Raw genomic sequence first — 23,187 nt, 5'->3', positions numbered from 1 at the left:
TGAGCGGAGAAAGTGTTAAACGTCTTGTGATGTGCTCTTAAAGCAAAAGTAGCAAGAGTTGTGCTTGTAAACACTGGCATACACCTGTTTGGTGTGTAAACACAGAGAAAGAAACTGTTTCCGTACAAATACAGTATGAGACGCTGCGCATACTCATCCACCAAACTAGTAAAACAACATATATTCTGATAAATGAAGCTAGACAGGTTAACAGAGAGCCTCTCTTTTGAAAATGCAAAACAAAAATCAAAACTTTCTAGAAATTTCTTTAAAAGTCTGACCAACTATCAGTCAAGGGTTGCTTTTTGGATTCTTGTAAGACTAGTCTATGCTGTTTATGCAATCTTGTGATCTCATTCGTCTTCTGATTGCATTTTTCAGAGTCTGGAAGAATGATGAGGCGAGTGACAAAGAAGTTGATTTTGGGAATTTTTGTGATTTGCATCATGGGTTTCTACTGTTTTGTTGCTCCAGCACTCCTGGCCACACACAGGTAAGCAAACTCTGTTGTTTATATCTACATATTTAGCATATGTGTCATAAGGATGCATTTTTGTTGTTGTTAGGATAGGACAATATTTGGAAATCTGTAATCTGAGGGTGCAAAAAAAATCTAAATATTGAGAAAATTGCCTTTAAAATCGTCCAAATGGAGACTTTAGCAATGCATATTCACTCAAAAAAATACATTTTTGATCTATTTACGATAGGAAATTTACAAAACATCTTTATGGAACATGATCTTTACTTAATATCCTAATGATTTTTGGCATAAAAGAAAAATCAATAATTTTGACGCATATAATGTATTGTTGGCTATTGCTACAAATATACCTGTGTGACTTATGACTGTTTTTGTGCTCCAGGGTCATATACAGTACAGTCCAAAAGTTTGGAACCACTAAGATTTTTAATGTTTTTAAAAGAAGTTTCGTCTGCTCACCAACACTACATTTATCTAATTAAAAAGACAGTAAAAAACAGTAATATTGTGAAATATTATTACAATTTAAAATAACTGTGTACTATTTAAATATATTTGACAAAGTAATTTATTCCTGTGATGCAAAGCTGAATTTTCAGCATCATTACTCCAGTCTTCAGTGTCACATGATCCTTCAGAAATCATTCTAATATGCTGATTTGCTGCTCAAGAAACATTTATGATTATTTTCAATGTTGAAAACAGTTGTGTACTTTTTTTTTCAGGATTCCTTGATGAATAGAAAGTTCAAAAGAACAGCATTTATCTGAAATACAAAGCTTCTGTAGCATTATACACTACCGTTCAAAAGTTTGGGGTCAGTAAGAATTTTTATTTTTATTTTTTTGAAAAGAAATTGAAGAAATTGAATACTTTTATTCAGCAAGGATGCATTAAATCAATCAAAAGTGGCAGTAAAGACATTTATAATGTTACAAAAGATTAGATTTCAGATAAACACTGTTCTTTTGAACTTTCTATTCATCAAATAATCCTGAAAAAAAATATTGTACACAAATATTTTGTACAATTGTACACATTAAATGTTTCTTGAGCAGCAGATCAGCATATTAGAATGATTTCTGAAGGATCATGTGACACTGAAGACTGGAGTAATGATGCTGAAAATTCAGCTTTGATCACAGGAATAAATTACTTTGTCAAATATATTCAAATAGAAAACAGTTATTTTAAATTGTAATAATATTTCACAATATTACTGTTTTTTACTGTATTTTTAATTAAATAAATGTAGCCTTGGTGAGCAGACGAAACTTCTTTTAAAAACATTAAAAATCTTAGTGGTTCCAAACTTTTGGACTGTACTGTATATATATATATATATATATATATATATATATATATATATATATATATATATATATATATTACATCACAAAAACCAGCTGTTTTTACAGGAGTGTGTAGACTTTTTATATCCACTGTATTACTGTAATTAAAAAAAAGTTGTCAGGTCACGTTTCAGGGGAGTCCCTCACTAAAATATTGCATTCTGGGTGGTAAATTCTGCTTTTTGGTGGTGTTCCCTTGGTAAATTTTGCATTGCAGGGGCTAAATATCATGTTATTTGGTGTCACTTCAACCTGCGGACATGAAAAACAACCCAAGACGACAGTGTAAAAAATAGCCCAAAGGACTACTGATATACAACTGGCTGCTGTGGTTGAGAGAAATTCAAAACTGTAAAAATACTGTGACTTTTCCTGCATATTTTACAGCATTTAACCATCGCTTTCATTAAGTGAAAATGTTAATATTCCAATCTACCTAAACTATTAAAATCTGCTTTTTACCTTAAGATACTGTGATAACCACCATAATAATATGGGTGCTCCTTCTTATCACTTGATCAGTGATCACATTTGCTGATCTCATGCTGACGACGCAAAATGACACGTGAGAGGTATGGCATGTATGTCAGTCTCAATCTAAATCATAGGTAAAATAATGATCATGCTGATTACAGGGTGAGGTACAATCTTTATTATATAACTTTTGACCAAAATTACAAAAACCCATTTGTAACATAAATAAATGTCTTTCACTTTTGATCAGTTTTATGCGTCCTTGCTGAATAAAAGAGTTCATCATAAGCGTATGTCCATAAAGCAGCATCAGGTATGAGTCATGACAACAAAATAATGCAATAAACATGAACTAATTCACTTGAAATGTAACACAAAACACACTAACATACATTACTAATAACAAAAATTAGAAATGTAATCATATGCGATGTATCATGCTGGAACTCTGGAAATGTCCTTTTCATATTTTTCACTGTATTACACATAGTTTTTACTTCCAAATCTATAAATTTGACAGTATTTTACAATAAAATTATATATAATGCAAAAGTAAATGTTAAAGTTTACAGTTCCCTTCCAGTCGGTCACATTCAACGTACGTCAGTAGTGACCGACGATGCAGCTGTGTCCAATGGCCGTCGGCTGGCGCGTCTCCTATCCCGGGCCTGTAAATTCTCATCAGTCAGTGCGTGGCCCCACCTTGCCACTCTCAGCCCCCTCTCATCTCGCCAGCAGGTTCCAGTGTGATGGGCGAGGCCCCCTCCCATGTGCCGTCTCCCATGCACACTGCCACCTTGCACCTTGCCCGCTCGGGTTGAGAGCTCACTCCACCAGAGGAGTTGCCTCTACCTGGGCGCTGACAGATATCTGTAGAGCTGCCGGCTGGGCGACACTATATACTCTTTGCCTTGTCTCTCCTGTTTGCTAGTGTTTGACTTCCTGCTTGTTTGACTAAGCTCTTTTAATAAAGCTTGCATTTGGATCCACAACCCTGTTGTCTCGACTCCAAACATCACAAAAATATTATATTTAAAAATAAAAAATATTATTATATTTAAAATAAAATGTTATTATAGATAAAAATAAAAAAGTTATTATAATTAAAATAAAATAAAATGCTATTATAGTTAAAATAAAAGAAAAAGTTACTATAGTTAAAATAAAATAATAAAATAAAATAAATGTTATTATAGTTAAAATAAAAATGTTATTATAGTTTAAAAAAACTAAATGTTATTATAGTTTAAAAAAACTATAAAAAAATAATAAATTTAAAAACAAATAAAATAAATAAAATTTTATTACAGTTAAAATAATAATACATTTTATTATAGTTAAAATAATAAAGTAAAATAAAACAAAATGTTATTAAAGTTTTTACAAAAAATGTTATTATAGTTAAAATAAAATAAAATGTAATTTAAGTTAAAATTAAATAAGATAAAATGTTATTTTTTTAACTAAAATAAAACAAAATATTATATTTAAAAATAAAAAAGTTATTTTAGTTAAAATAAAATATTGAAATAAAATAAAATGTTATTATAGTTACAATAAAATTAAATGTTATTATAGTTAAAAAACAAAATGTTATTATAGTTTTAAAAAAATAAAATGTTATCATAGTTCAAATAAAATATTATTATAGTTAAAATATAATAAAATGCTTTTATAGTTAAAATAAAATATTATAGTTAAAAATAAAAAATAAAATGTTATAGTTAAAATAAAATAAAATGTTATTATTTTAAAAAAATAAAATATAGTTCAAATAAAATGTTATTATAGTTCAAATAAAATATTATTATAGTTATAATAAAGTAAAATATTAAAAAATTTCTATTTAGTTTAACTTCTACATCAAGTTAAACTAAATAGAAATGAGAAATATTACCCTGGAAAAATAATATTTCCTACTAAAACAACTAAAACTAACTCAAAAAAAAAAAAAAAAAAAAAAAAAAAAAAGACATTTAAAAACAAAATACTTAAAATGACAAAACACAACAAAATTACAACAAAAAAAATTAAAACATAAAAACTAATTCAAAATATTAATGATACTACAATAACATTGATGTATATTAATATTACAATTCAGTTATTTAAAGTATATTATTAATAATTCTTTGCAAAAAAAAATGCATAAAGAAAACCATTTTTTAAAACATAAAATATTTTCAATGTCATGCCAGAAGACACAACATGAGCGGGGTGCGTGCTACATTGAGCATTCATGTATAGACAGATTTTCATGTTTTTATACAATCACAGCAGCTCCCACCCCATTCCCAGAAAAAAGGAGTGTTTTCTCTGTCAACGCAGGACAGGTTCTCAGGAGTGGTTTATGTGTACAGTATGTAGATCTCCATAATATCGATAAATAGCAGGATGCATTGGATTGAGCGCTGTCGTCTCTGTCTTTGGTCATGGATTATTTTGGGAATTAATGTGGTAATGCAGCCATGCTTTAACAAGGACTGATCAGGTAGGCAGAGTTTAAAACTTTTATGACATCATACAGATTCACCAATTGGCAGCGTTTCCCAAAAGCATCGTAAGTTGATCGTAGAGCCCTTGCCACCAATGGAGCCCTGCTGTTTGATACAAATGCCAAACAATAATAAATACAAGAATACAGTCATGGTCAGCACCCAAATATGATCAAAGAAGGCTGTGGAAAATATATCTGCATTGTTAATCCTTTTGATCTTCCTTTAAAAAAATCTAGCCTTTCATTGATGTCAAACTAAAGACTCTCCAAGGATCACAGTACATTTTTTATTTTTTTTTATTTTTTTTACAGTGACTGTAATTTTTACAAAAGTATTTTGGCAACAACAGCTGACGGATTTTTTTTCTGTAAAAACAACCATTTTTTTTTGTAAATTGCATTAAAACATTTTTTGTAAATTGCACTTTTTTTTTTTTTACAGTAAATCACTGTAAATTTTACAGGATTTTTTTTTTTTTTTTTTTTTACAGTGTGGAGATAAAAGCAAAAATAGGAACTTTGAAACAAAAGTTGTGCTTGTAAACACTGGCTTACGCCTGTTTGATGTGTAAACACAGAGAAAGAAACCATTTCTGTACAAATACACATACACATCCACCAAACTAGTAAAACAGTATTCTGATAAATGAAGTGAGACAGGTAAATCTCTTTTGAAAATGCAAAAACAAAATCAAAACATTTTCAATACAACTCATTTCCAGATCCGATGTCTTAAAGGATTAGTTCACTTTCAAATAAACATTTCCTGATAATTTACTCACCCCCATGTCATCCAAGATGTTCATGTCTTTCTTTCTTCAGTCGAAAAGAAATTGAAGGTTTTTGATGAAAACATTCCAGGATTTTTCTCCTTATAGTGGACTTCAATGGAGCCCAAACGGTTGAAGGTCAAAATTACTAAATTACAAGTTTCATTGCAGCTTCAAAACGTTCTACATAAGGTTCCCAGACAAGGAATAAGGGTATTATCTAGAGAAACCATCGCTCATTTTCTAAAAAAACGTTTTAACCATAAATGCTCATATATACTTGCACTAGCATATTGTATATGACAATTTAGTTCAAACTTTGACCTATGGAGGGCAGTAATACACTTCTAATTCACTTCACTTCAAATTCTAATAGAGAAGAAGAAGAAGAGAGCTAGTTCATGATGAGCATTTATGGTTAAAACGTATAAAATTTTACTTTTTTTTTTTTTAGAAAATGAGCGATGGGTTCTCTATAGATAAGACTCTTATTCCTCGTCTGGTATCGTTTAAAGCTCTTTGAAGCTGCACTGAAACTGTAATTTTGACCTTCAACCGTTTGAGCTCCAGTGAAGTCCTCTATAAGGAGAATAATCCTGAAATGCTTTCATCAAAAACCTTCATTTCTTTTCGACTGAAGAAAGAAAGACATGAACATCTTGGATGGCATGGGGGTGAGTAAATTATCAGGAAATTTTAATTTGAAAGTGAACTAATTCTTTAAGAACCAGTCTGATCAATTAGCAGTCAGCTAAGGGTTGCTTTTTGGATTCCTTTATGCAATCTTATGCAAATGGTCTTATTTACCTTTTGATTCCATTTCAAGGATCCAAAAGAGTTTGGAAGAGTGTTTAAAATGATGAAGCGAGTGACACAAAAGTTGTTTTTGGGAACATTTGTGATTTGCATCATTGGTTTCTACTATTTTATTGCTCCAGACCTCCTGACCACACACAGGTAAGCACACTCTTGTTTATTTTTTACATTATAGCCTACATATTTAGCCATTATACACTGCCAAAAGTATTGGGGCACTCCTCCAAATCATTGAATTCAGGTGTTCCAATCACTTCCAGGGCCACAGATGTGTGAAGTCAAACACCTAGGCACGCGGACTGCTTCTACAAACATTTGTGAAAGAATGGGTCACTCTCAGGAGCTCAGTGAATTCAAGTGTGGCACCGTGATAGGTTGCCACCTGTGCAATAAGTCCATTCATGAAATTTCCTCACTACTAAGCATTTCCATGGCCGAGCAGCTGCATCCAAACCTTACATCACCAAGTGCAATGCAAAGCGTCGGATGCAGTGGTGTAAAGCAGCCGTCACTGGACTCTAGAGCATTGGAGACGTGTTCTCTGGAGTGACCAATCACGCTTCTCTGTCTGGCAATCCGATGGACGAGTCTGGGTTTGGTGGTTGCCAGGAGAACGGTACTTGCCTGACTGCATTGTGCCAAGTGTAAAGTTTGGTGGAGGGGGGGATTATGGTGTGGGGTTGTTTTTCAGGGGTTGGGCTTGAACCCTTAGTTCCAGTGAAAGGAACTCTTAATGTTTCAACATACCAAGACATTTTGGACAATTTCATTCTCCCAACTTTGTGGGAACAGTTTGGGGATGGCCCCTTCCTGCTCCAACATGACTGCGCACCAGTGCACAAAGCAAGGTCCATAAAGACATGGATGAGCGAGTTTGAGTGAGTCCTGACCTCAACCCGATTGAACACCTTTGGGATGAATTAGAGCGGAGACTGTGAGCCAGGCCTTCTCGCCAACATCACTGCCTGACCTCACAAATGCGCTTCTAGAAGAATGGTCAAAAATTCCCATAAACACACTCCTAAACCTTGTGGAAAGCCTTCCCAGAAGAGCTGAGGCTGTAATAGCTGCAAAGGGTGGGCCGACTCCATATTAAACCCTATGGATTAAGAATGGAATGTTATTAAAGTTCATGTGCACGTAAAGGCAGGCGTCCCAAAACTTTTGGCAATATAGTGTACATATATTTTACACACGCACATACATACAGTGGATATAAAAAGTCTATAGTTCAGGGGTGTGCACACTTATGCTTTTAATTATAAGTTTTTTTATTTTAATTATATTTTCTGTAAAAGATGTCACTTTGGTTTTCAGTTGGAGTTATTTTTACATTAAACTCAAAAAAGTTCTACTATGTTTTTTCTTTGTTTTTGTTTTTTACGTCACAAAAACAGTTATCTGTCATATGCTCTCCATTGTATTGTTTGTAAGCAAAGTACACTACATATTACAGATTTGTATGTTGAGAAATGCCAGATGTTTTGTTCACTGTTTTCGTTTGGTTCTACGAACGTTAATGCTGCATTCACATGATGCTTGACAGAGGTCGTGAAAACATTCCATTTTCTCATTCTGCAAACATTATGAGAATGTTACTTTTGCATGTTTTCGGAATGTTCTGAAACAAGTAGTAACATTTAAAAATGTTAAATGAACATCCAACTAAAACATTTCAAGTTTTGAGAACATTATTAAAGTTAGAACGAACATTTATTTAATATTACTGGATATTACTTTTTTTCATAACTTTGATAGAACATTAGCTAGCATTCTGACAATGTTCCCTGTTAGCTGGGCATTCAGTGCAACTTATTGAAATTATGTTTTTCATTATGTATAAAGGACCCTGCTACTTGACTGTGACTGTGATTTTTGTATCTTCTTCAGTGTTCTTCTGGCTGCATGTGCACCAAACATTCAAGTGTGGAACAAGAGCATCAGAGAAGATGTGGCCTGTACGCCTAAAGTCAACCTGATGTTCATGAAGACCCACAAGACGGCCAGCAGCACTTTGATGAACATTCTCCTCCGGTTTGGAGAAAAGCATCAGTTGAAGTTCGCTCTCCCAGACGGCCGTAATGACTTTTCCTACCCATCTAGCTTCTTTCGAACTCAAGTGAAGAGCTACCAGCCGGGCTCGTGCTATAACATCGTGTGCAATCACATGCGATTCAACGCACCCGAAGTGAAGAAGCTCCTCCCAGCGGACGCCTTCTTCTTCACCATCCTACGAGATCCCGCAGAGCTCTTTGAGTCAACGTTTCACTACTACAAAGGTTACATACCCCAAACATGGAGAATCCCTGGAGAAAACCAACTTAAAGAGTTTCTCGCCCACCCAAACCGCTACTTCAACCCAAAGGGAATCAACGCCTTTTACCTCAGGAACCTACAGTTTTTTGACTTTGGCTTTGAGAACAATTTGGAGGCTGGAGATCCAAGAGTTCAACAGGGCATTGAATATGTCGAAAAGCACTTTCGACTTGTTTTAATATCAGACTACTTTGACGAGTCTCTCATTCTGCTGAAAGATGCTCTATGCTGGCAGATGGATGACTTGCTGTTTTTTAAGCTTAACGCTCGAAATGTCACGACTCTCATGAGCCCGGAGCTGAAGACTCAAGCTCGGCAATGGAACGACGCCGACTGGCAGCTCTATCGGCATTTTAACGCCACCTTCTGGGCCCGTGTGGAGGCCTACGGCCGGACCCGAATGGAGCAGCATGTGAGGGAGCTGCGCGGGAGAAACGCAGAGATGGAGGCCATCTGCATTGACGGCAGGGGAGCCGTGGAGGCTAAGGACATCACGGACAGACACATGAAGCCCTGGCAGCCCATTGGAAAAGCTTCCATATTAGGCTACAACCTGAGGACCGATATTGACCAACAGTACCAAGAGCTCTGCAGGAAAATGCTGACACCTGAGATCCAGTATTTGACTAATTTAGGAGTCAATCTATGGATCACTAGATTGTGGGGCTGGTTTAAGGATAGTATTGTTCAGTTTGTTTAATTGTTTCATATGGATTTTAATATTCATACTAAATTAATAGCTATTTATGTTTAATTTTTAATGCTCACTGTTTCATATTCAGTAGCTATAAGGCCGTGTGTCCACCAAAGCGTTTTTAGCCAGCTAAAAATACTAGGCGCTCTGCTGAAAACACCTCCAGGCTGTTCACACAGAACACGTTTTTCTATTCCAATGCAAAACTTTTCTATTGTTTTTTCTATGTAAACACGCGCTAGAAGGACGTGTATGACGCTTGCGTCTTGTATCTTTTATGCTGCATTTACACGGGGTGTAGGCGTTAACGCATCTAGTTTACTTTGAATGGGTGACGTCACGCGTTGCCGAACTGAATTGTGGGTTCCATTGCGTCACTTCACTCGTGTTGCAAGCGGCAGAAATTGAAGATTTCTCAACTTTTCAAGCTCCAACGCAGACGTCAGCCAATCAGATCGCCTTATGCAAACACTCTAGAGCAGTCGCTAGCCAATTGCGTTCATGCAGCACCGGAAAGTAATGTGATTGGCTGTTATCACTGTAACGGTCGTGTCAACACAAGCTTCAGACAAGCTTCAGACACGCCCTCCGTCATGGACGTCAACGTCGATGCCCCGTGTGAATGCAGCGTTACTGCACCATGCACATGAGCGTTGTGTTTTTAAGACGCCGTGTCAAGTTAAAAGAATTTCAACTTTTATACGCAGCACCGCTCATCAGTGTCATTTTCCAAAACAGTGGACCAATCAGAAGAACTCAGAGGCGGGGCAAGCGTTGCGAACTTTTGTTTACAGTAGCAAGTTGGCATGGCAACTGTTTTATTTATTCGTTATTGCCGTTATCGCATCACGTTTTTAGATGAAAAGACGCGTTCTGTGTGAACAAGCCCTAGTAGTATCTCATTTCACAGTTTGTTTCTGTATTGTTTTTATATAAAAATGTCGATATAATGTAAAGTATTTGCTCTGGCTCTTGTTTGAAATGATTTCGCTCCGTTATTATGCTTGTTGTTGTCATCTTTTGACGTTGTACTAGAAGAATGTGGCGGTTGGTCGGTGTTGTATTTGTCCTGCCCCTCCTCCACTGTGATTGGACGGCTGGGTATAAAGTGACAAAGATGAGCGCTGCATTTTACGCAAAGTTGAATATTCTTCAACTCGCGTCGACTGGTAAAAAACGCAGAGTGCTCAAATAGACGCTCAGTGCCGTTTAATAAACGTGGCGTTTCAATTGAAAACAATTGGAAAAATACGCTAGTGGAGGGAAAAAACGCTTTGGTGGACACGCGGCCTAAGTGTTAATTTGTTGGTCGTTTTATTTTTAAATTAGGCTATTATTTTATTATTTTTTTAAAATATACTAAAAGCTGTAATATATAACAGAAAATCGCGACTCTGATGTGTGCGGTCACATTTACTGTTGTTTGGCGAATTTTTGCAGGCGAAAATTCGTTTCAATCAGTATTGGGTAAGTTATTCTAAAAAAGTAATTAATTACTAGCTAATTACATCTTCAACAGTGTAATTAGATTACTGTAGTAATTACACCGTGTCTACACCGGATGCCAGAGGCGATATGCGACAAAACAAAAGACTCATTACAATCAGTGATGATGTCTACACTGAATGTGGCGCAACATGAGTGACAAATCTCCGACATTAAACTCATGTCTTGTTCAATTTATACATACTGACACAAAGGACAAATGTTTTACAACAGGTGCTTTGTCGTGTCCAGTGTAGATAGCCTTTAGCTGTTGCGAGTGAGCGACAATGGTTGCTCTCTCTCTATTATATTACTTATATTCTAAATCCCATATTAACCTCGAGCAGTTGAACAATACTAATATATTTTAAATAAATATTATAAAATTGCATAAATTATTCTTGAATTAATCAAATTATTTAAAGGGAGAATGTTACATTAAAACACATTTTAACATTATACGTTACATTTTCTTTCTTCTTTTTTTTTTTTTTAATATAGATTTACTCTATACAGTATTTAATGCACCTTTAACCCGCGGGAAAAATAATCAACCATTTAAAAGTTAGCGAACTTGTCAAAACTGATTTTGAGCCGATTTTAGATCTTTTTTTTCATTTGTCACGCGTCACCTAGCAACGAGGCGCGTGTCAGTTTGGACGGTTTGGACAGGTGTTGTGCACACGCTCAACGGTTTTCTCATCATCATGAAGCTAAACTTACAAGTCGAGAGCTTTAGTTAATTTTGATGAACTAAATATACCCGAGAAGTGTTGAAATGGTATTGTGTTGAATTATTACTGTCTAGCACAGTGCAGTTTCACATTATTACTGCACAATATGATATTTTTATTTAACACTATTCATATGATGACTGATGATTATTAAAGATTTAGTAGCCTATGTAATTGTTTCCACCGACTCTCTTTTCTATTATAAATCTCACATTTCACCATTTTAGAGAAATGTGAGGCTCTTTATTTTGGGGCACAATATATGTCATTATAATATTGTTTTAACTGATATGATCTGATTGTTTCACAATTTTAAAAGTTTTTATTCAAATTAACTGTCAGTTTCAAAACAATGAGTGACGCCAAAGTCTTTGGTGACGCTCAGCGCTCAACGGACTTTTCAGGCGTTCGCCAATCGATTTCAAGCACACGTTCATTGCTGGGATCTCATTGGACATCAGCGCGGCAGAGTTTATAATAATAATGCTCCTATTTTAAGATGTTACTGTTTATTTTTTATTTATTAAATAATCGCTATTAAAGTTGAACAATATCATTATTTATATCTAAATTATGGCCGGGATTGATGATTCACGAAGCCGCGTGGTCAGGTAGTATCTGTTACTTTTCACCGCGATGATCAAGATGGACCAATCACATCCGTGCTTGATGAATATATTTACATTATGTTTTATAGAACTTGCACAAGCGGATTTCATTTGTCTTCCAAGGCTTATATATCATATCAACATGTAGATTTAAAAGATTACCCTCTCTAAAGATGAAAATCCCTCAACAATACAAAAATCGCCTAAAGATTTGAATGCGTCTCAATGAGAGATTCGGAGCTCTGGGCCACCAAGCGCCCACATCAAGATCCTTTGTGTCTCATCATCGGACAACATTAACCGCCCAATAACGCTGCCGCACGCACGCAGAGGGGGCGGAGACTCCCAGACCCCGCCCAACGCCGGTTAATCGACGGTCCGTCTGAACCGAACTGCAGTGCAGACCCGGAATGGGGGGCTTGGCCCCGGTCCAGCACGGTCAAAATTAGCTCTCTGTTGAAATAAATGCAGTCAGCCAGTGGAAGCGGCTGAGTTCTTGACGTCCCAGTCCCTGCAGCCTTGTATGGGGTGACAGAGCCCCGCAAGGCTGCTGCTCGGGTCTGCTTTCGTCCACAAACGCCTTTTCCAGCAGCAACTTTACAGTGAAAGGACGAGAACAAAGGCTTTATCTGTAAGTAAACCTTCACACATTCGCCAAAAGTTCAAGTTTAGACTTCTTTAGAGCTCACTTAGTGATTTGAAGATAATGCATGAAATTGTTTTTCTTAGTCCAAAACAAGCCTAAACTGTACAGAAAGCAAGACTGATGGGAATTAAATCGAAAAACAGGAATAACGAAAGTGCCGCTGATATCTCAGCGCTTCCTTTGTTCTATCTGCCGTTAAACAGGAAAGTCTAAACTTGATCTACTCGATTAATAAACGGCAGAAACGTGACCAGCAGCCCACTACTAGAACTGAATGTACTATTTGTACCCAGACAGACTGACTGTATTCCCCCAGTCTGCCACCTACACACAGCTTTAAAGCATTATGGCTTATAGTTGACTATAAGAAACTTGCATATGCTTAAATGTTGCAGCATTTGCAGCCTCTCGATGCCAGACTCGTTTCTCAGTTCATGTTAGGACAAGGTGCCTTTTTTCTCCACCATTTTCACCTCATTCAGCAGAGCTACAGGAAGCAGGAACACCACATATCTGTGAAAGAGACTGTCTAGGGAGCTCCAAAGCAGATGCATGCATGGCACAGTCCTAAATTTAGACACAAAGATGAAGTCATGCATACGGGCATCATCGCTGGAGACGTGTCTCCTTTGCTGCTATAGTTATTTCAGCATCATGCAAATCACTGGTCTGCTTTCAAATGCTTCTGCAGACATGCAGTGATTGCATTGGATCACAAAGCCCTATTTTTTTTGCATTGCATTGCATGGAATTGGTGTGCATGCAATTCTAGGGCTTATTTTGTACAATTGTGCAATTGCTCATTATTGCATGGTGAATTTATACATATATTGAAAAAATAGTATGGAATAGGGTATCGTTGGCGTGAGCTGGAACTGTGTCAGCAGGGGCGTGTTTCCACAATCAGTCTGTTCTGCAGCAGGCAGTTGGGTTCATTGGGTTCATCCGCGCTCAGTATGGCGGGCTGAGGCGGGGGAAAATGTGACCTCGTTTGACTGGATTTGGAAACGCTCCAAGCTGCAGTCAGGGAAGTGGAATGGGAGGCAGGTGTCTGGCTCCACGATTGCAAAAGAAAAGAAATGCATATGCTGCATTGTTGGTCGTTGCATTTGTCGTTCGAAACGTTTCTGTGTGGTGCATGTTTGCACCGAGTATATCGGAGAGATTTTGTCATCGTCTGAAGTCTGTCTGACTCAGCAGGAATGTGGGAGGATGAATGTTTCTTCAGAGCAGAGATTATGACCTTAAATTTACGAGACATTATGCATGCATCTGATGTTTCGGTAATAGAGCGCAGCAGTCGGGTTCCAGAAGTAAAAATCCCATGCATTTTTGTTATTTTGTTTTTAATAATAACTTGTAAACCTTTAAAGACAGACCCGCTGTGAACTACGAGGTTGCTAATAGATGGTATTTGGTTTTGTTGAAGCAAACAACCCACATTGTTTCTTAATTAAAATAATCATATTTAACAGCGGTTCTTGATGAAAATTGAAATGACCCATAATTCTTTAAATAAATGTCTACCAATCAGAGTTATGTCAAATGATTAATTGCATCCAAAATAGTTTGTTTACATAATTCTTTCCTTAAATATATACATGCGAAAAAAAATAAAAAAAAAAATAAAAATATATATATATATATAATATGCATGTGTGTGCATTTATATATACATAATAATTAAACACAGTACACGCATATATTATGTAAACACAAACTTATTTTGGATGTGATTAATCATTTGACAGCCCTAATATATATAAAAATCTTTAATTCAATAGATTAAAAAATTGTAGTTTGGATAGTTAACTATACAGTCTTGTATCTTTGTCTTTTTGTCCAATTTTCAAATATTTTTTTGCTTCAAATCAAAGTTTGTACTTCACCTCATAGCTGGTTCGTTGATTTGTGGCTTATAATGCTTTAATAACGTATAAATAAAATTTAAATTGTTAAAAATAATAATAAAATAAGTAGTAAAAGTAACAATAAAATCTTTTTTATATATATATATATATATATATATATATATATATATATATATATATATATATATATATATATATAAATTTATTATTATTATTATTATTATTATTACACACACATACATGCATAGAGGGCAATTAAAAATTAATTAATTACATGATGTGCTGATTAATTAATTGCAAATTATTCATACATTATATTTGGCTGAGCAATTACCCTCAAAAGATAAAGTCATTATTGTGTTAAATGAGAAAAACATCAAATAGACATTATTAAAAAGTAGCTTTAGAAATAAGTCAGAATTGCAAGTTTTAGAATTTAGTTTATATCTCGCAATTCTTACTTAATAACTCGAAATTGCGAGTTTATATCATGCAATTGAGAAAAGAGTCAGAATTGCGAAATGTAAACTCCCAATTGCGACAGAAAGTCAGAATTGTGATATAAACTTGACTTTTTTCTCGGAATTGCGAGTTATAATGTCAGAATTGCATGATAAACTCCATATAACCCTAACTCACAATTGCATGTTATAAAGTCAGAATTGCGAATTTTAGAATTCTTTTAGCAATTCTGATTTTAGAACTTAAAATTGTGAGTTTATATCATGCAATTTCTGATTCCACCTAGAATTTATTACACACAAACTTTTTGGCTTCAACGGCCATGATTTTGATCAGAAGCTGCATATGAATTTGTATTTAGATATATTTACAGAACAAAACCGTTTGGTTACAAACATTCTTCAGAATAACTTCTTTTATGTTCCGAAAGTCTACAGGTTTGAAACATAATTTTCATTTTTGGGCAAACTATCCCCAAAATATGAAATTATTTTTTAAATGAAGCGGTACTCCAAATAAGAAACTAAAACTGCCAGTAGGTGGCGATAAATATTGAAATGAGTAAGTCATTGAGTCATTCATTCATTTGATTCATTTAAACGGCTGATTGATTCATTCAGGAATGAAGTAAATGGCTCTCTTTATAAATGAGTCATTGAATCATTGTTTTACCCGATTGATTCTCTCAAAACACTGATTCATTCAGAAATGAAACACCGCTCGGAGATGCACAACAGTTCTGCTTTATAGGTAATATTTTTATTGGCAAAATTGAGCAAAAACAAATACTGTGTGTAAAATATAACAATATTAACTTCTTAATAATTTAACTGTTGTATAAAATCAATATTACATTTGCACTCGTGTGATATTGCTTAACTATATCATATGATGTAAATGAGACAAACTCATAGTGGGGCATTTTTGGGTAGGTAGGTCTGGGGCGGGTGCGTTAATTGCAATACATCGTTTTAATCGCGTTATTTTTCCATAACTACTTCATTTAATTAACATGTTAAATTGACAGCCCTAATATATTCAAAAATTGCTCTCTTTCTCCCTCTCCTGCAGGTTCTTTCTTCAGAAATGACACCAACAGGAGCAATGGGGGATCCCCATAGGTAGGTCGAGTCCCCTGATAATCAGTGTTTGTTTTGATGACATCACAGCGTCCTGAGCGGTGATTTCCATCTATTGTGCGTTTACTTCCTCAGAGCTAACAGCTGTGTTCCTGAACCTGGTGGAGGGGAGAGGAACTACCCCGAAAGATCGACATTCCATCTGTCTGACGTGGGATAGAGAACGGCCCTCTGGGGAGATTGTATCCTCATGTATATTATTTTTTATTTCCTAAATCATGTATATCCTTATTTTCTATGGTTATGGCGTGCGGTTCAGATGAATTATGACGCTGGGGCTTTTCCCCCATCTATGTGATTAATAACATTTTAGAAAAACCTGGGACTCTAAGCCTTGATGATATGCTCTTCGGAGGGGGCGGCAGTAAAGACACACAGCACCTCAAGACAGACTGGAGCTTCACTAAAGACCCACATGTCTGTGTTTGCAAACTCCACAGGGGCCCTCGGGGGTCCGGGACCCTGGCGGCGGCGGCAGCAGCAGCATGTCTTCCACTTGTCCACTTCTACTTTGCACGGCTGGACTCTTTCATACCTCTGTGAATTCCTGTGAACAAGAAAAATCCACCAAGAAATGTTAACAGTGTTCTTAATTGACTTGCAACTATGCTGGAATGTGACAAACACTAGCGGTCGACCAATGTGTGTTTTTAAAGACCGATACCAATGTCAGGGTTCTATGGAAGCTTGTTTCCTCCACTAAATAAAAAAATTAAATTAAACTTTTTCTCACAACTCAGAATTGCAAGATATAAACTCAAAATGGCGAGATATGTCAGAACTGAGTGATATAAGCTCACAATTACAAGAAATAAAGTCCGAATTGTGAATCATAAACGTAGAATTTAGCGTTTTAAATTTGCAATAGCATGTGAATCTCCCAATTCTTACTTTATAACTCGAAATTGTAAGTTTATATCACAATTCTGAGAAAAGTCAGAATTGCGAGTTTCAGAATTTAGTTTATATCTCACAATTTTGACTTTATGACTCGAAATTGTGAGTTTATATAACGCAATTGCGAGAAAAAGTCAGAATTGCGATAGAAACGTGACTTTTTTTCTCGAAATTGCGAGTTATAATGTCAGAATTGCATGATAAAGTCAATATTACCAGAATTGCGAAAAAAAATAAACTCGCAATTTTGAGTTATAAAGTCAGAATTGCGAATTTCAGAATTGTTTATATTTCGCAATTCTGACTTTATAACTCAAAATTGCGAGTTTATATCATGCAATGCTGAGAAAAAAAAGTCTTGTGAGAATTGTGAGATAAAAAGTCGTAATTACCTTTTTTTTTTTTTTTTTTTTTAATTCGGTGGCGGAAACAAGCTTCCATAGGGTTCCCATAGAAATATCAGTGAATTCTAAAAGTGATCTGGAAAATCATGGAAATTAGTAAATTAGTTTTTTGTTGTTGTTGTTGTTGTTGTTTTGAGTATGTGCTGCTTATTTAATTTGTTCCACAACATGATTTTTTTTAAATTGACGAATGGCACTAAAGTAATGCAACTTTATTTACTTAATTTCTGTGGGAACCCTGCAGTATCTGTAATAAAATTGAATAATAGCAAATGACACTGAATTGCCAAATGTAAACTTTTATGTTTTTTGCATTTTTATTCATTTATAATTCTCTAAAAAGTATTTGAAATCAAAACTAGCACCGGTCGGTTATCGGCCATTTTGACATTATCGCCAAATATATCAGTCTATCACTACTCACAGGATCATTTTGATGTCCCTCCTCAGATCCATACATACGTCTTCATTACTAAACCACGTCAACGTCAGTCAATACTCACACCTTACAGTATTTACTAAGGCTAAGAGTCCCCACTTCTCATGCAGTTACTAAAAAGCTACAGAGTTCATCTTTTTTTGTTTCATTTTTTAGAATTTGCTTGTTAATTTTTTGCTTTTTAACTTTTTTTGTTGCTTTGCCAGTATATTAAAGTGTAATCATGTACGTTGTGATATAGAAATAGCTGTAGAGACGCATTGTTTCCTTGTGGTAAGTGACTGAGATGCTGCCACGGATTTGAGACACTGATGAATGGTGCTATTTTGGACTTTAATCTGCTCCTTGGTAAGGAAGCTCAGATGGGTTTTATTTTATATTTTCATGTTGAGAAGAGGTGTTGGTTCTTTATTGTCTGGTTGTCGTATCTCGGATCGACTTTATTCCCCCTTGTTGTTTCTGTGTGGCTTTCTCATTGGACAGAAAAACAGATTTGCTGAAGAGTTGGTGTTTTGTTTCCTTTCATTTTTTTTTTTTTTCCTCCTCAGAGATGATTATTTGCAAAATAATTCTGAAACTACAGACAGTCGGAGCAATCACAAAACTGCAATTATTAACACTATATTTACCCTTTAATGTAAAGGTTTAATTCAAGGAGTAGTTACAGTTCCTGGCACTAGTCACTTCAGGCAATAGCAAACTCAGTCTAGATCTCATAAATAAAGCACAGGGTACCTTACAGAGCGAATCTCATGTTTTTGTTGGGCAGTCAATTCCTTAAATACATCAAGGACGCATTCAAATCGACGCAGGATGTTGTAGAGGGTGACGATCAGCGGTGCAATGAATCACTAAACTCGCGGTTCGGATCAAATTACGTTTGTTTTTAATGCAACTTTAAGTAAATGAAAAGCAAAGCCCATTTTAAGTACTTCAATAATAATTAAACATAATTAAAGACAAAGTATATGAATTTACAAATAAAGTAAGGTCTAACAGCAGTATTCAGGTACAGAAATTGAATAATTAAATGTAAAATGACACTATAGTGTTCACTGTATAAATTACATATAGATTAATCTTTGTTAAAGATGTGTTTTGTTGTTTGTTTAACATTAATGACATAGACAGCAGCAGATATTTATAGGCTGCTGTCACTTTAAGAGCTAATGAATGGATGCTATATAGCTATTTAGCAATATAGAAACGTTTACGTTTTTCCCCTCTTCGTGCGCTCGAATGGTTTAAAATCGCTCGAATGTCTAAATTGTCAAGAAAAAACATGTGGAAATGATAAACTTTCACTCTATGATGGTTAAACTTAGCAATTAATCCGTGAATCACATGCTTGCCGAACCGCGAGGCGTGGTCCGCACGGATCGACTGCGATCCGTTGCGCCGCTAGTGACGGTGGTGTATATATTACACACACACACCAGGGCAGCTGAGGTCAGATTGATCATCCGCCGTGTCCTACACCAGCTAGGAACGTCTAATAAGTACAAAAACACTCATCCGTTTAGAGCGCGGTGTCCTTGGATGTGTTTTCTAAGGCAAAAAAATGTAGCATCAAAACCAACGTTCTCACTGACATTTTTAGCAACCGCTCTTGTAAATGAGTTTTATGGGTTTTAGGAAAAGAACCAAAAGCTTTATATTTATTCTTCTGGGTGATTCATTTAAGTAGCACGGGGTCGTCACTCAGTATTTGCAGTTTTGTCTTTGCTTCCAGTTCACATACTTCTAACAATCCTAATTCAAAGACCAACTGGAAAGCCCACGTTAGTTTCTTAGTCTTCCATTTTTCCACTACACTGGGGACCTTCCCAGCTTGCTCTAGTCCTTCCTTAGTGCTTACTGCGTATCGACCGCATGCTCTCCGCTCTTCCTTTTGTTTCTGATCTGAATAATTCTCCTCGCAGTTTCTTCTCATAGATTAGGTATATGCCAACTGTGTTGTAAATAGCCAGCGAATAGCTTTGTCGTATGTTGAATTATTCTGTAATAATTGTGTATGATTGGTGTACAAAACATGAAGTCGAGCCTCGTCATCTTTTTAAAAGATGAACTGGTGTTTCATGTCATTTTGCAACTTAAGCTGTAGTTGAATAAATATGCAAGCTCTCACTATTCTTGGTGTTGTTTATTGGCCTTGTGATTGAAATATTACATTATATACACTACTGTTGTATTAAATGTCAGTTTCAGTGCAGCTTCAAAGAGCTCTACATGATCCCAGACGAGGAATAAGAGTCTTATCTAGAGAAACCATTGGTCATTTTCTAAAAAAAAAATAAAATGTATATACATTTTAACCACAAATGCTCGTCTTGCACTGCTCTGTGATGCGCCACGCATTACGTAATCATGTTGGAAAGGTCACAGAAGTACCGATCCAGTGTTTACAAAGCAAAAGTGCAAAGACTAAGTCAAACGATCTTTACAAAAAAAGGTAAAACAACGATATCGGATGATTTTGAAGTTGGACGAGAAAATGAGATGGAGTTTTTACGCCCTATATGTCACATTTGACCTTTTCAACATGATTACGTAATGCGTGGCGCATCGCAGAGCAGTGCAAGTTGAGCATTTGTGGTTAAAAAGTATATACATTTTTTTTTTTTTTTTAGAAAATGGCCGATGGTTTCTCTAGATTAGACTCTTATTCCTCGTCTGGGATCATGTAGAGCTCTTTGAAGCTGCATTGAAACTGACATTTGGACCTTCAACCCGTTGAACCCCAGTGAAGTCCACTATATGGAGAAAAATCCTGGAATGTTTTCTTCAAAAACCTTCATTGAAGAAAGAAACACAAACATCTTGGATGACATGGGAGCGAGTAAATAATCAGGAAATTTTAATTCCGGAGTGAACTAATCCTTTAAGTTTAAAAGGGAAAGAAAATGTGGTCTCAGACTTTTGGACTTCACAGTAATTATTTGCTATTTTCAGAGTAAGTGTTTCCTGGTCAGGTAATTAAGAAGACAAATATGATCATTTAGTTTCTAAACACACCCATTTTACTTCAAGTTTGTTCAGCTCGTTCAAATGCCAACGCTGTAATTTCATAAAGTACAGGCCTTTCTACGGAAAGTCTCGCTCTGTGATTATGTCTGTTAGACAGACTCCGTGGTTATATTCTGAGGGGACAAGAAATCTTTTCAGCTGTAATCACATGGAAAGTGCCTCCAAGCGGAATCCAGAGCTGGAATTTGGAATGCCGAGGCACAGATCCTTGTATAAGCTGATCGTTTGACCGTCTGAGAGTCTTGCACAGATGGCACTGAAACGTCTCCGCAATGGACAACAGCTCTGGTCAAGCACACCGCTCATCAGTGACCATTCGACAATGTTGTGTACAGCTGAACCTCCCTGGATGGAGTTTAAAATCTCTTTGCTTCTCCATCTGTTGGTTTTAATGATCTCTTTGCACAAAAAGGCCTTTCATTAACAACGCATCGCCGGTCATGTGCACACTATGATCATATAACCCTGGTGCTTTTAACCACATTTTGGCAGAAATAAAAGGTGTCCAGTTCTACGGAAATGGGCTGCTGGATTAAACAAGATCTACTCAAATGTGTTTCTGACTGAAAGGATACTAGAGAACAAACTCCTGCACCCTTTATTTTAAAGATTACATTTGCAAAGCAGTCGCAAACAAGTATTTTGACCATCAAGTCACCCTTAAAAATGTCATTGAGAAATGGAAACTATATAAAATAGTTGAATGCATTCTACTTTACCTGCGTACATACAGTAAACTAACAGAAATCAACATATATAGGATGTGTGATTGTGTGCAGAAAGGTAAACAATATTTCAATTTTATTTATAAACTGGCTTTTACAACAGAACAGCATGGGGCCCAATATGGACCCTTGGGGGACGCCACAAGAAAGAGGGGCAGCAGATGAAGAAAATTCACCAAGATAAACATAAAAACTCCTATCTGTCAAATACAAATGGATCCATTTGAGAGCTGTGCCCTTAATGCTGAGTCGGGATAAAAGAATCGTGTGGTTGACCGTATCAAAGGCCACAGTCAAATCCAAAAGCACAAAAACAGCAGATACCCGAGTCAACAGCTAGAAGAAGATCGTTAAAAACTTTTAAAAGGGCAGTTTCAGTACTGTGACTGAGCTTAAAATCAGACTGGAATTTTTCATAAATAATAAATTAATATAAAAATGATTGAAGTTGATTAAAAACAACTTTCACCAAGACCTTCAATAAAAAGGGAAGATATTATCGCACAGCTCTCAATATATAAAGATAAATAATATCTAAGTATGTCTTTATCTGCATGCATACAGCACACTTGTATAGGGAGATATATAAGCAAATATCTGCCTATATTATTGTTCACCTCTTTATAAAAAGCTGGATAAATGTTATATTCAACTTTATCCACATACATACTCATGTAAAGCAATATATATAGCAAATCTCAACTGCTTGATTGCTACAAAATGTAAACTATATTATTGCCCAGCTCTATTCTGCTAAATGCAACTAATAAGGCATGAAGATTTTAAGATATTATATTCTATTAAAATCATGATTTGCAACAACATGCATTGAAAACCCGAATAAGCTGGCAAAACATTGAGGCAATCAGTTGCATGGTATAACACTTGCTGAACGAGTGCAGAAATATAAAGCATTTAACATACTTGCTGTCAAACCAAGCCACATGCACCACTTGTCACCATGATGGTATCTCTCCAAAAACCCACATTAAAAGAAACTCTTCTAAATTAGCATAACGAAACAATCACTACTAAATCTCCCTCTTAACATTAATCTTGCACAAAAAAACATTATATGACACTTAATTTTAGCATTTACTTTCCCTTTTGAGTGCCATGGGCAAAGCATGCTAGGCAATAGAAATCCCAGCCCAGTTTCAGTTAAACTTAATTTAGTCTAAATTAAAAGAAATTAGTTTATACAACTCAAAACAATGAAACGGTTCAGTTTACTTAAAATAAGTAAGTATCAGCTCTATTAACTTGAAAGAAAAAGAAAGTTAATTTAACTCAACTAATTTGTTTAAGTTTGTCCTACTCAAACCAGTGAATGATTTTGAGCGTCAG

The 23,187-nt window shown here is 35.6% G+C and overlaps 1 protein-coding gene and 1 long non-coding RNA gene across 3 annotated transcripts; both read left to right on the top strand.

The window, feature by feature from the left end:
• The first annotated feature begins 255 nt into the window (after positions 1–255).
• gal3st1b (galactose-3-O-sulfotransferase 1b) lies at positions 256–9,463 on the top strand. Its single transcript, XM_048181338.1, has 2 exons — positions 256–493; positions 8,284–9,463. The coding sequence occupies exons 1-2, from the start codon at positions 393–395 to the stop codon at positions 9,407–9,409; spliced, it is 1,227 nt and encodes a 408-aa protein (XP_048037295.1). The 5' UTR covers positions 256–392; the 3' UTR covers positions 9,410–9,463.
• A 2,970-nt stretch (positions 9,464–12,433) lies between these two features.
• On the top strand, positions 12,434–20,218 carry LOC125262535. Of its 2 annotated transcripts, XR_007183588.1 has the most exons (4): positions 12,434–12,861; positions 16,281–16,330; positions 16,424–16,540; positions 16,662–20,218. It is a non-coding gene; the product is annotated as an uncharacterized LOC125262535 (long non-coding RNA). The 2 variants fall into 2 exon arrangements; XR_007183587.1 differs by having other exon boundaries at positions 12,451–12,861; positions 16,424–20,218.
• Positions 20,219–23,187: the final 2,969 nt, after the last annotated feature.

The sequence above is a fragment of the Megalobrama amblycephala genome, linkage group LG2, assembly GCF_018812025.1.
Source record: "Megalobrama amblycephala isolate DHTTF-2021 linkage group LG2, ASM1881202v1, whole genome shotgun sequence".
In the NCBI taxonomy this organism is placed as follows: Eukaryota; Metazoa; Chordata; class Actinopteri; order Cypriniformes; family Xenocyprididae; genus Megalobrama; species Megalobrama amblycephala.
The sequence above is the reverse complement of the archived record's forward strand: the minus strand, read 5'-3'. Positions and strand labels throughout refer to the sequence as shown.

Excerpts from the sequence above, each read along its gene's own strand:
- gal3st1b (XM_048181338.1), top strand. The coding sequence starts at position 393 with ATGATGAGGCGAGTGACAAAGAAGTTGATTTTGGGAATTTTTGTGATT. Across the intron at positions 494-8,283 it reads GCACTCCTGGCCACACACAG|TGTTCTTCTGGCTGCATGTG; the intron begins GTAAGCAAACTC and ends TATCTTCTTCAG.